Source organism: Anastrepha obliqua, chromosome 4 (genome assembly GCF_027943255.1).
Source record: "Anastrepha obliqua isolate idAnaObli1 chromosome 4, idAnaObli1_1.0, whole genome shotgun sequence".
Taxonomy (NCBI): Eukaryota; Metazoa; Arthropoda; class Insecta; order Diptera; family Tephritidae; genus Anastrepha; species Anastrepha obliqua.
The window spans coordinates 86,883,204-86,895,979 of NC_072895.1; the positions used below are offsets into that span (position 1 = coordinate 86,883,204).

Below are 12,776 nucleotides of genomic sequence, written 5' to 3' on the forward strand. Positions count from 1 at the left end.
TTGACGCTTAGTTTCAGGTTCATGTTGGAAGCACCACGTTTCATCACCAGTTACAATGTTGTAAAGGAAGTTCTCTTTTCTCGCCCCTTTAATTAGGGCTTTTGAATGATGAATTCTAAGCAATTTTTGGTCCACAGTTATCTTGTGCGGAATGAAACGTGCACAGACTTTTCGTAAACTCAAATGATCAGTTAAAGAGCGATAAATCGATGTTTTGGAGATATTCAACTTCAATTCCATGAATTTCAACGATGATTTTGGTTCATTTTTGATAAATTTACGAACAATTTCGATGGAGTTTTCGGTGATTACTGATTTGCCCGTATGTTCATTCTCATTTATGTCCTCACAACCATCTGAAACATTTAAACCACTCATGAACTTTGGCACGAGATAGACAACCATCGCCATACACTTTTTTATCACTTCAAATGTTTCGGTAAACGTGTTACCGATTTTAAAACAAAATTTGATTTTAGCTCTTTGTTTGTAACTCATTTTTGTATCGATGACACAAACACACTGACGCAATAACTTCGCTTCCACTGAACCCAATGCCTCCAAGATTTCTCAGCTAGGGATGTAACTTCCTACGCACTAACTCATTAAAAAGATGGTGCCATCAAAAACATTTTTATGACGCCAGCCTTGTTTATTTTGGACTTCACCTTGTAATACAAATTTTTCACATTACAAGGTATTGGTGCCGATAACTCTTAAGACTGTGTTCCCCTGTTGATAACATCTCTACATTAGCTGGATTTTTTCTTTTGTTTTACAAAGAAGGAGCGTCGCAAGCCGAACCCATTCAGTGTGGGACTTTAAACCGAACTAAGCCCCCAATCGTCACAGTACGGATACCCCGTACTACCACCATCAGGTATTTCGTCGGGAAGTGGACTGAGCATTAAAATCAATGTCCGTTACTATCCTGTTACAATACGTTAGAAGTCGACACACTTCAGGAATGAACCATCCGTGGCAGATCTGTACGCGGGGGTTACCACCTACATATTTCTATAAAAAAAGTTATTTATAAAACAAAACAACGAAACAAGAGATAAGTGCCATGAAAAAGCTCCTTACAAGAAAACCATTTGCCGTTCGAAGTCTGCTTAAAACTGTAGATCCCTCCATTTGTGGAACAACATCAAGACGCATGCCACAAATTGGAATAGGAGCTCGACCAAACACCTAAAAAGTATTTAATATCTAACAAAGTCGTTTCCTGCCGAAATTGAAAATAAATTTCAGATTTTGTTAACTTTAGTCCTAAAATTAGCACAGCCATTTCTATGAGCTTCTCGCCTTACGCAAAAATCTTCGCGAGCAAATATTTTTTACTAGATGGGTATCCTATCGGAGTTCGTTTAAAATTTACATTTTTTTAATTCAGTTTAATATTCAGCTTTTGCGTATATTTAGTTTTGAAGTTAAAAGTAAAAATAAAAATAGAAAATTTCATTTATATCAACCCAACTTAAATTAACCTAATTTCTATTGGGCGAGTTTCGTTAATTGGGAGTTACCAGGCGTAAATAAGCCGCGAGACAAATGAACGGTTATGAGACAGAAGTTCGCTGTGAAAGTAGTAAATCTGGATATGCTAACAGAATCTTAGGAAATTCCGCCATAAAGTTTTCATTAGTTTGAAAATTGTTTAACGCCATTTCACAAATCGATTCTTTTGTTTGCGTAAATCAATAGAAACTCAATTAAAAAATACACAACAGCCAAGCAATTTGTGATGGCTTAGGAGAGAGGACAGCAAGCAGTGGGGAAAGAGTTGGCGTGTTACATTACTGAAGCACCAGCAGATATTGTCGATATAATACAAAAATAGAAAAATAAAATTTAGTACTGCAACGAATGTGTGGGTGGAGCAATGAAACACAGGAAAACAGGCGAAATTCTATAAACCGTCAAAGCACTGCAGCTATGCAGCAAGCAGAAATATAAGCAGCTTAGGCTGTATAAATAAATCAAAACCCATGCCAGTGAGGAAGTAGTCCCAAAAATAGGATGTGAATCGATTGATTTAAAATATTAATGACTTCAGCAACACAGCTGAAACTACACAGCTATACAACGCACACTAACCTTACTTACTTACAAGGCAAGCGAGACGAGCGCTGCATATTTTATAAATGTTGCCTTAAATTGCTTCTAAACAAAAGTTGTTCCCGTTTGCTTAACATCTTTCTACTATTTTTTGTATTTTCAGCCAAAGCCGCCACTAAAATCCAAGCCGTTTTTCGAGGACACAAAGTACGAAACACCATGAAGAAGAGCGAAACTAAATCCACCCCCACCGCTAGCGCCACCGCTGCGTCCTCTAACAAACATGTTGATAGCAAAAATGTGGCAGCGTCGGCGGCAGCCGCAGCAGCTGCAGAGGCGGAGCCAACCAAAGCTGAATTAGAGGCTGAATTCGATCCTAACGACAAAGGTAAGTCGATTGCATAGAGAGTAGTGATTTGGAAGTGAAAATTACAAAGAAAGACAAAAATGGGAAACGAAATTGAAAACTGGTGGTGACTAGTGAGTTAAAAGTTTAACAAAGTGATGATTCTAAACTCTTTTAATGGATTGAAATGTTTATTTATTGTAGTATTTAATAAAATAATGTTAGTAGAAGTAGCGAAATGTATTTAAATAAATAAAAATACGAACATAGTGACAAATATTTTATATCCCTAAATTAAATTAAATAAAGTCCCATAAATATTTGTGTATGTCCGCTAATAACTTTGCACAAAATGCCTCGATTGGCACACGATTTTCTGCATTTCAAAGCTAAGCTCTCCTGAAAGGACATAAGCTGCATAAACCTACAAAAATGGTGTCTCTTTAAGTCGAAATGTGTTTAAAAATCATAAAGTTTATACTCATACTACAAAAAATCAAAAATTACTCATCCGTTTGGTGTACTGTTTTTTGTTATAAAACTAGGAAGTATTTGCTATCATTTTCATCATTCATTTAATTTATCCAACATCGCCTATTAAATTTAAAATTTTGAAAACAAGAGATTTTTCAACAGGTTAGGAGAAAAAAAAATATATTTTTGTGTTCGTTGGGTGCCAAACACTGCTAAGCGGTAATACTTGTAAGTAGACGAAATAAGGATGAAAAATGTATGCCTTATGTTTTTTTTAACTGCTGATTTTTTTAATGCTGATTTACTTTAGCTTGAGGCTGAGCAGTGCATGCCAGGTATTCGCTAGTAGTATTCCGCGACAAAATAGCGAAATAGGCAGGTTGCTTTGGACTGAAGCTGATGTAAACAACTGGTGCATTAGTCCAGAGACGTTTACCGCCATAATTCATCCGTTTCACCGTGTAATTTGACGGCCGCCGTAGCCGAATGAGTTGGTGCGTGATTACCATTCGGAATTCACAGAGAGGTCGTTGGTTCGAATCTCGGTGAAAGCAAAAATAATAAAAACATTTTTCTAATAGCGTCGCCCCTCGGCAGGGAATGACAAACCTCCGAGTGTATTTCTGCCATGAAAAAGCTCCTCATAAAAATATCTGCCGTTCGGAGTCGGCTTGAAACTGTAGGTCCCTCCATTTGTGGAACAACATCAAGACGCACACCACAAATAGGAGGAGGAGCTCGGCCAAACACCTAACAGAAGTGTACGCGCCAATTATTATTATTTTTTTTTATAATAGGACTATGAATAAGTTCGTGCGGTTTTTTCGGTCGGTTTTGCCGCAATCCACGAATCGATCCATTTTTTGACTTCATCGTAATTACGGAAGTGCTGGTCAGCCAGGCCATGTTGCATCGATCGGAAGAGATAGTAATCGGATGGCGCAAGGTCTGGACTATACGGCGGGTGGGGTAGGACATCCCATTTGAGCGTTTCTAAGTATGTTTTGACCACTTGTGCAACATGTGGCCGAGCATTGTCATGTTGCAAAATAACTTTGTCGTGTCTATCGGCGTATTGCGGCCGTTTTTCTCGCAGTGCTCGGCTCAAACGCATCAATTGTCGTCGGTAGACATCCCCCGTAATCGTTTCATTCGGTTTCAGTAGCTCATAATACACAACACCCAGCTGGTCCCACCAGATACACAGCATAACCTTCAGGCCATGAATATTCTGCGCCGACGTCGATGTTGAAGCATGGCCAGGGTATCCATACGTTTCCCGACATTTTGGATTGTCGTAATGGACCCACTTTTCATCGCCAGTCACAATTCGATGCAAAAAACCCTTTCTTTTGTGCCGTTGAAGCAGTTGTTCGCATGCCATAAAACGGCGTTCAACGTCTCTTGGCTTCAATTCATACGGCACCCAATGGCCTACCTTTCGGATCATTCCCATGGCTTTTAAACGTTTGGAAATGGTTGATTGATCAACTCCCAAAGTTTTTGCAACCTCTTCTTGCGTTTGAGCCGGATCTTGATCGAGCAATTCCTCCAATTCGGTATCCATGAACTTTGGCGGCGCACCCTCGCGTTCTTCGTCTTCCAAGCCAAAATCACCACTTTTAAAGCGTGCAAACCACTTCTGGCACGTTCGCTCAGCTAGAGCATGCTCACCATAAACTTCCACCAAGATACGATGACTTTCGGCTGCTTTTTTCTTCATATTATATTAAAATAATGAAGAAGAATTCCCCGCAAAAACACATTATTTGGCACGAAATTCGACATTTTCAAGTGTGGTAAAAATATTGTTGTTTACGCTTCAAATAAAAAACTTATACTGACGTTTGTGCCTTACGACAGTAGCTCTCCAATGAATGTTTGGAAATGTGGATCGATGGAATAATAATCAAGTTACGCCACCTGTTGTAAAACCGCACGAACTTATTCATAGTCCGCTTTACAATATAGCGGGAGAAAGCAGTTGTTTTGCGGGGAGTTTGGGTTCAAAATGCCTTCGCAGCAAATAGTGGAGGTCGATTCCACTAAAAACATCTCTCATCTTTTCTTATATTTTTCCCTCAAACCCGAGACTGCTTCCGCATTGGGTGGCGTGCTAAGAAGGACACATTCACTTACTCACCCTGCGTCCCTGAAAAACTTACATAATACTCTTCAGCACATGTTTCCATTTCGCACCTCTTATTCGTGATAATATCGTTAGCGAAATTTGCGACTGCATTCCATTTTATATAGCCTATCATCATTTCCTTGATTATTTCTTCAGGTGTAAATGAAAAGGTCGAGCCAATGAGCAACAGGAGATTTGGTGGCTCCTATAAAACTCAGGCTGAAAAGTTCACTGTATTTGAAGCTCTGGAAAGAGGGTGGAGGGAAGGAGAAAAGTATCGGAGAAAGATATAGGAAAGAATAGAGACAGAGATAGAGATAGTTAGTCCTGTGAGATTTTCCAGATTCTTTGGCAAATCTGTAAATAACCTCCAGTTTTAGAGAACGAATATTACTGATCCGCAGCGTTCTGGACCGGACCATCGCTCTTTATGTAGATTGCATACTTAATCGCTGATCCAATTCATGATTCCTGCGGAAGTGATTCCGATTATTGGCTTTGGCCCTTTTGGGGGAACCGCTGATCCACGGTTGGTCAATTCATTAGTAATGTCGTTTCCTTGAACACCGGAGTGTCCCGAAACCCATATAAGGAAAAGCCTGTTTTGTATTGCGACAGAATTAAGCTTCTTCTTACATTCTTGATCAATCTTTGAGGTTTGCTTCACGTTCTCCAGGGCCTTCAGTGCAGCCTGACTGTCACTGAAAACTCCAAACTTCGGCTACTTTCAGGATGGAACTTTCGTTTGGAAAACAGTTGTCATTTCCCCCATAGCATAGGAATACTTATTACTATCGTTTAAGTAAAATCCGGCGCCAGACTCTATTTCATTCTTGCACTCATCGGTAAAGAAAATATCCGTCAAACCTCCCTGAATGCATTCTGGAGTGCTGGCATAAAATTTCCTTCCAAATGAAACTGTGGGTATCAGGTCGTCTTTAGGTGCCAAAAACAGTGGATACTGCTCAGATAGCAACTTACAGATTTCTCTGTGTCCCGAAGTTCCGTCTTCGTGCCAGAAACCCTATTTATGGAGTCCACACATTGCTTTTATTGCTTCCTGTTGTATCTGAAGATCCAGGAGGAGCAAATCAAGCATATCATTTAGGACATGCCGCTTACTTTGGCAGCTCTTGTGGCAGCATGATTTATGTGCACCCAGTAAGTTAATCTTGCGTCAAGTTGGTAGGTAGGTAGGTAGGTAAGATGGCAAGAGTACCCCAGGTACGCTACAAGTAGCACTTACGTGCCGTTTTGATACCATAGAGTGGACCACTACCTGTGAAAGGATTAAGGGAGGAGATAAGACCGTCTACAGCCATCCAGTGCTGTTGATGTAGCGGAGGAGAGAAAAGGGATCTAGGCTGGAGAATTTCATCAAGTCATCCCCAAAGGGGACGCTGAGGAATCTCAAGCGCCTAGCCGCCAAAGCCGGACATCTACAGAGAAAGTGTTCCACAGTCTCTTTCTCTGTAGGATCCCCACAGCTTCTGCAATGGGGGTTGTACCGAATTCCAAGCTTCTCCGCGTGAGTGCCGATCACCCAGTGGCCAGTGATCACCGCGATGAGTTTGGAAATTGAATGGCGGGGGGTTCCCATCACCTTAAGCGTTCTGTTTATGTCGTATTGAGGCCATAGTGCTTTTGAAATAGCACACGATGAGACAGACCTCCATCTGTCTTGCGCTTTTCTTAGAAAGAAGTTGTGTAGTTTCCCTTTAACGACGGCCAAGGGGATACCGATGTCTGAGAAGAGGGCAGCTGGACTCGGTTCTGCCGCCCCCTTCCTGGCAAGCTCATCGGCAATTTCATTTCCCTCTATATTCCTGTGCCCAGGAACCCAGATGAGGGAGATGTTTCCTGCCCGTTCGAGGCGTTTAAGTTCCTCCTTACAGGAGTTTACGAGAAGAGAGCTGCAATGCGGCGACGACAGTGCCTTGATTGCAGCTTGGCTATCGGAAAATATATTTATGTCTCCCTCCCAACAGCGATCCCGAAGCATTTTGCATGCCTGCAGGATCGCGAAGACCTCTGCTTGAAAGACGTTGCTTGTCTCCGGCAGTTTGTAGGAGACCGAGATGTTGGCTGATTTGGAGTAGACCCCCGCTCCCACTCCAGACTCCATTTTGGATCCGTCTGTTGGACTCGACTACTCTTTTTGTCGATGAAGTGGCATCGAGTACTTCCATCTCTACTTGTAATGAGATACGTCTGTTGGTTAGAAGGATTGGCTCTGTATTCTCTGTTTCTAGTTTTAATCCGTGTCCTCTAACCAGGTCTGCAGTCCGATCATCACTTGACTTAACTTCCTTTTGGCTTCGTCAGTATTTCGAGCAGTTATTTCAGCTACACTGTCGTGTGCGTATCCAACTAGATGCACATCCTCAGGCATCTCTATTCAAACGATTTTATCGTAGATTAAATATTAAAAAGTTCAGGTCCGAGTAATGATCATTGACCCGCATCAACTGTTATTTGTTTTACCTTGCATCTATTGCGGCTTTAATATAAGTGCTTAGATAGCTGCAAATAATTTTCATTAAACTACTTGGAGTCTTGAATTTTGTTTTCAAGGCTGCAATTAAGTCTACCCATCTTAAACTGTTAAAAGCACTTCTCAATGTGGCTAGTTTCCTGGGAGCAATCAGTTGGAAGTTCCAGGATGCAATTAAGAATGTCGGAGATCCGAACAATCTCTGTTACAGGTCAGCATCAATCGGCTCTTGAGCTAGTATTTCAGGAAGTGGAGGTGAAAAGCTGAAACTCCAGCAGAATCATACAAACCACACTCAATTCACAACTTGGGAAAAAGGCTAAAATAGCAACTAACAACTATTGGGTTAATGCGGCTTCCTACTGCGCATAGCTCGTTCGCTTTGACCCACACTCACTGAATGAAGAACTTTAAACATACTGCGGCTATCAGAAACAATCTTACGATTCCTTACGGGAATACCAACGGCACGCGGAGTTATTGGCTATTTAGCAGGCAGGATATGAGCCCCACATGCCAATGCTGTTGAAACTGTAGTGTTATGCAGATGAAGTGGAGGCAGAAATCATTACTTTGCGAATGCCACACACTTCGAAGAATGTAAATCAGATTTCTGGGATGCAACTTCTTCGAGGACCTGGACAATTGGATACACACTGTTTAGCAGAGTTGATTGAGTTCGGAAAGTGTTCGAAATGGTTTAAGGATGTATAGAGATAGGGCTTCGAAAATTTTATTCGGCATAACAAGGGAACTCGGCCGCTGAGTGAACACTTTTGAAAGCAACGCATCTAACCTGACCTATTTTGCCTATTCTCATAAAATAAATAAAATTTTTGAATATTCTAATATTAGTTAAAAATGATTGTATAGCAGAATTGATTGTTTTCAAAATATGCAGCTTGCATCCTCGACTAAAGCCTGCTTAAATATTTCTATACTTACATTTGTATGTATGCAGCTCTTTAACATATCATACCTCACCTCACCTCACTTTGATTTGATTTTATTGGCTCAAATCACTTTTATCCCCACTTGCGAAGCAAAGCCATAAATGTGAAAGAATTCTAATAAAACTACTACATTGCGCTCTTAGTGAACTTAGCTGCACACAAACATATGAATATGTTTGTGCTTATGTATTTTGCGCAGCTCCCTGAAGGTGTAACCATATACTCCGCTCAAACATAAATAGCTTTGCTTTCAATCAAGTTTAATTGTCCTTGAAAATTGCATTAAAGAGTAACTGCATTAACAATTTCGCTTGGTTGCTTCCGTAAATTTCACTACGCATTCGCTACAAGCAATTTTCCGGTTACGTATACGCCACAGCGCACCCTAACTCAATCACCCGGCTTTGTTTACACTCAACAATGGGCTTGCATATTCCTATATACATATATGTTTAGTAATATTGTTCAAACAATTTACCAGCATTCATCTCATATTTTTGCCCACTTCCTTTCTCCACCACAAAACATATCATCATGAGTACTGTGTGCTGCATGAAAAAATTCAAACTACAACCCATTGGCTGTGAACAAAAATTCAGAATTTTTTGTTTGTCACTTGTCAAGCGTGAAAATAATTCCAAATAGCAAACAAGATTTTCAATTAAGAATAACATTGATTTTCGTTCGGTCATTCAATGGCTTCCATTATCAAACGCGTCATTCCCACGTTGGATCGAATTCTGGTACGACGCGCTGAGGCGGCTAATATAACCAAAGGTGGTATTGTGCTCACCGAAAAGGGCGTCGAGCGTATGGTGGAGGGTGTGGTAATAGCGGTCGGTCCCGGTACTCGCAACCCACAAAGTGGCAGTTATATACCGGTCGGTGTGAAGGCGGGAGATCGTGTGCTGCTGCCGAAGTACGGCGGCACTCGTGTCGATATGGAGGACAAAAAGGAATATGTGCTCTATCGTGAAGCGGATATATTGGCCAAGTTGGAGTAGTCAGCGGGGCAGGAGAGATATGCCATGTGTAAGAAAGACAGTGGCGTTCAAGAAGCAGGAAGATGGCTGCGTTATGGAGTTTTTTGTGAAGTTTCATGAACTAATAACTTGTTTTGCATACTGGGCGCATATTTTAATTTATTTAACAAAATAAAAATGTTTATTATTTAATTGATCTCATTGATTTAAATTATTACTAAGTGCTGATGTATGTTTCGTGGATATATAAAATTTATAATTTCAAAAATGTTAAAAAATCGGTATGACAGTTGGAGTGACGTCGTAATATTGTACACAAACTTAATAGAAAAGAGTTTGATATATCGACACGAGTTTATATATTAGCTACACACATATTTTAGTTAAGAAACCCATTTCGGTTGTTGATTGGTTGGTACTCTAACTCCTCAAAACTCTTCGAGATGCTTTTAAGTACAGTATTTATCACAGGATTTACCATTTTATGTGGATAATTTTTCAATGAGTAGGAAGATCTCAGTACCATGGAATTCATGGGTGTTCTAAAAGAGATCTTTTAAAAGTATACACTGATTTTAGGAGAGATAAGGACAAATTCGCCACGCGGCATCAAACCGTTCAACAAATTTTGAATTACATCATTTTAATTGTATAGTTTGAAGCAGCTAATGAATCCCTTTGATTTTTTTTTTGTTTTCTTCTGATGGCTCTTTTTCTCTTTATTCCACACAAAAATGAAAAACAAAAAATGAAAAATAATCAATTTCTATTTTTATAAACTGTGCTGAGTACCGCAAGCGCCATCATAAAATATTAATTTTTTTAATCAACTTGCGCTTTATTATCCCAAAATTCATTAAAACTCCAAAAACTCCATTTTTATCTAAAAATGTAGATTAAAAAGTTAAAATCTAAAATGAAACTTTGTTGAGTTTTTCTAGATTTTTTATTATGTTCTGTTTTTTTGATGAAAATACAACTTTATTCTGAAAAAATTGTTACAAGTGAATCATTGAAAGTATTGCCCATCGCTGGATACTACTATTTCCCATCTTTCTGGTGGATCTCGTATGCCGTCGCGGCATCCACGGCTATCTACGGATCAAGCTATTTTTTGATGTCTTCATATGAATGGAACTGCTGGTCAGCTAGACCATGTGCCATTGATCGGAACAGGTGATAATCGGACGACGCAATATCTGGAGAATATGGCGGGTGGGGTAGGATTTCCCATTTCAGTGTTTCCATTTAGGTTTTATCGGGTTTGGCAACGTAGGGCGAGCGTTGTCATGCTGTAGAATCACGTGTTCATGCCTCTCTTCGTATTGGGGCCGCTTCTCGTGCAGTGCTCGGCTCAATCGCATCAAATGAAGTCGGTACCGATCCCCAGTTGTGGTTTCGCTTGGTTTCAGTTCAGTTCATAATAAATAACACCAACTTGGTCCCACCAAATACACAGCAGCGTGAATATTCGGCCAAGGCGAATCAGATCATTTTCAAAAAACCAGAAGTATATGGTACCAAAACAAAATCACTAATATGTCGAAGCAGTTTGTTTACCATATGCCTAGCTCGGTTTATGAGTTTAGGTTATGTTAGAATCGACTAGCACACACTGCTGACGGCATCTATTTACAAACAGCGAGAACTTAGTTGCGCACCTAATACAAAGTTTGAAAGTTGGAATTATATAAGTTTGGCTATATTAAAAAGTGAAGAGTATTTAAGAACGAATTTTTAAAAGTTTTGTTTTTGTCGGGGACAACTAGCAAGTACAGCACGCATACAACATTAAGTCCAATGTATTGCACTTCTTTAAATCTACCAGACTCTTCAGGTTCCCTTTTTAATTTTCTTTAAATCTACACAACGTCCCAAGAATTCTGGGGAGATCTTGTGGTGTCAAAAAGCCAAGGTGATCGCTTCTTAACACATCAGTCCCAAAGACCTCAAGCCTGATCCGAGCGAAGGCCGGGCAGACGCACAGGAAGTAGTCCGCCGTCTCATCTTCCATTTCACAAGCTGGGCAGAGTGCACTGTCTGCGATGCCCACCTTTTCCTTCGCCCCATGGTGGCCCGTCACCAGTCCAACCAACTGCCTGCAATCCCTTCTGCTTAGTGACAAGAGGATCTGTGACAGTGGGTCGGACTTGATAGCTAACATCAGTTTTGTCCATCTGCAGCCTCTCTCAGCCTGGCAAGTTCACTTGTGGGTTGAAAGTTTAGTTGGAAAATATTAAAAAAATCGTCACCCTCTAAGTTATGCTCGCCACTGTACATAATTATCCGCAAGCAAAATTTTCTGATCATCCACAAAATATTGATTGTAGCTAAAAAGTGGGATATGTATATGTAAGTAAGTATGTATGTATGCTTGACCAAAACTTTGTACTTGAGTTTTCATTTTCACATATACACACATATACATAGATAAATTTTAACACTCCCACATCCATACATTTTACCACAAAAAATTCGATTTATTTTTTTTTTTTTTTAGTTTCTTTCCTTTTTTCATATTTTGGTGCAGCAAACTTCGTAACACCGAAGCCAAGAATTTTTCTTATTTTTTTTTAATTTCTTAAGCAAAACTCTCTTCAAAATATAAAATTTACGGCCTTACAGTTGGCAAGTAATTTTTATGATATTTTCAAAATTAAATTAAGGAAAAATGCTGCAAAGCTTGATTTTCTGTAACTTCCTCCAAAAGTGTGCGTGTCGTCAGAAGCAAAAAAGAAAAAGCCAAAAACAACAAAAAACCTGAGCTCTAACATAATATATTTCAACTTGACAACAGCGGATGATAAACACCAAAGTCAAACTGCTGCGTACACGCCAAAGAAGCAAAAGGCCATACAGTCATCAGGCCAATAGGCCGCCAACAGGCAACGCATGAAAAGTCGTTCGTGCAACTCAAGCTTCATTTATTTTTGTTATTTCTCTCACTAACAATACGCCTTGATTTACGGGCATTCCAATTTTTCAAGCAATCTTCCCCCCGCCACACTTTTTGGCACTTTTACTTTTGTAACAACTAATTTTCGCTGAAATTGCAATACTTTTGCGCAAAGTTGTCAGCAAAAGCACAAGAAGATTGCCACACCACACTTTTGTAGGCAGAAATATTTAACTTGGCAAGCAATTTTAATGTTGTTTTTCGTACTTTTATTAACGTAATTGTTGTTGCTTGTTTTCTTGGTTTGAATGCTATAAATTTGCATATGTTGTTAGTTGACTTGGCCCAAATGAAAGTTGTGTGGCGCTCTGGTAGTGGTGATACAGGCAGCGGAAGTGTCAACGGCAATGCAAGTCAAGTTTGAAGTGCCGTTGGAAG

General features: G+C 39.9%; 1 protein-coding gene across 1 annotated transcript; it reads left to right on the forward strand.

Moving 5' to 3' along the window:
* The first annotated feature begins 9,044 nt into the window (after window positions 1-9,044).
* LOC129245327 (10 kDa heat shock protein, mitochondrial-like) lies at window positions 9,045-9,638 on the forward strand. The gene has a single exon (XM_054883411.1). It carries the CDS (start codon window positions 9,155-9,157, stop codon window positions 9,461-9,463), a length of 309 nt encoding a protein of 102 aa, XP_054739386.1. The 5' UTR covers window positions 9,045-9,154; the 3' UTR covers window positions 9,464-9,638.
* The last annotated feature ends 3,138 nt before the right edge of the window (window positions 9,639-12,776 follow it).

What these genes read in the sequence shown, in the direction of transcription:
- LOC129245327 (XM_054883411.1), top strand. Translation starts at nt 9,155, where the DNA reads ATGGCTTCCATTATCAAACGCGTCATTCCCACGTTGGATCGAATTCTG.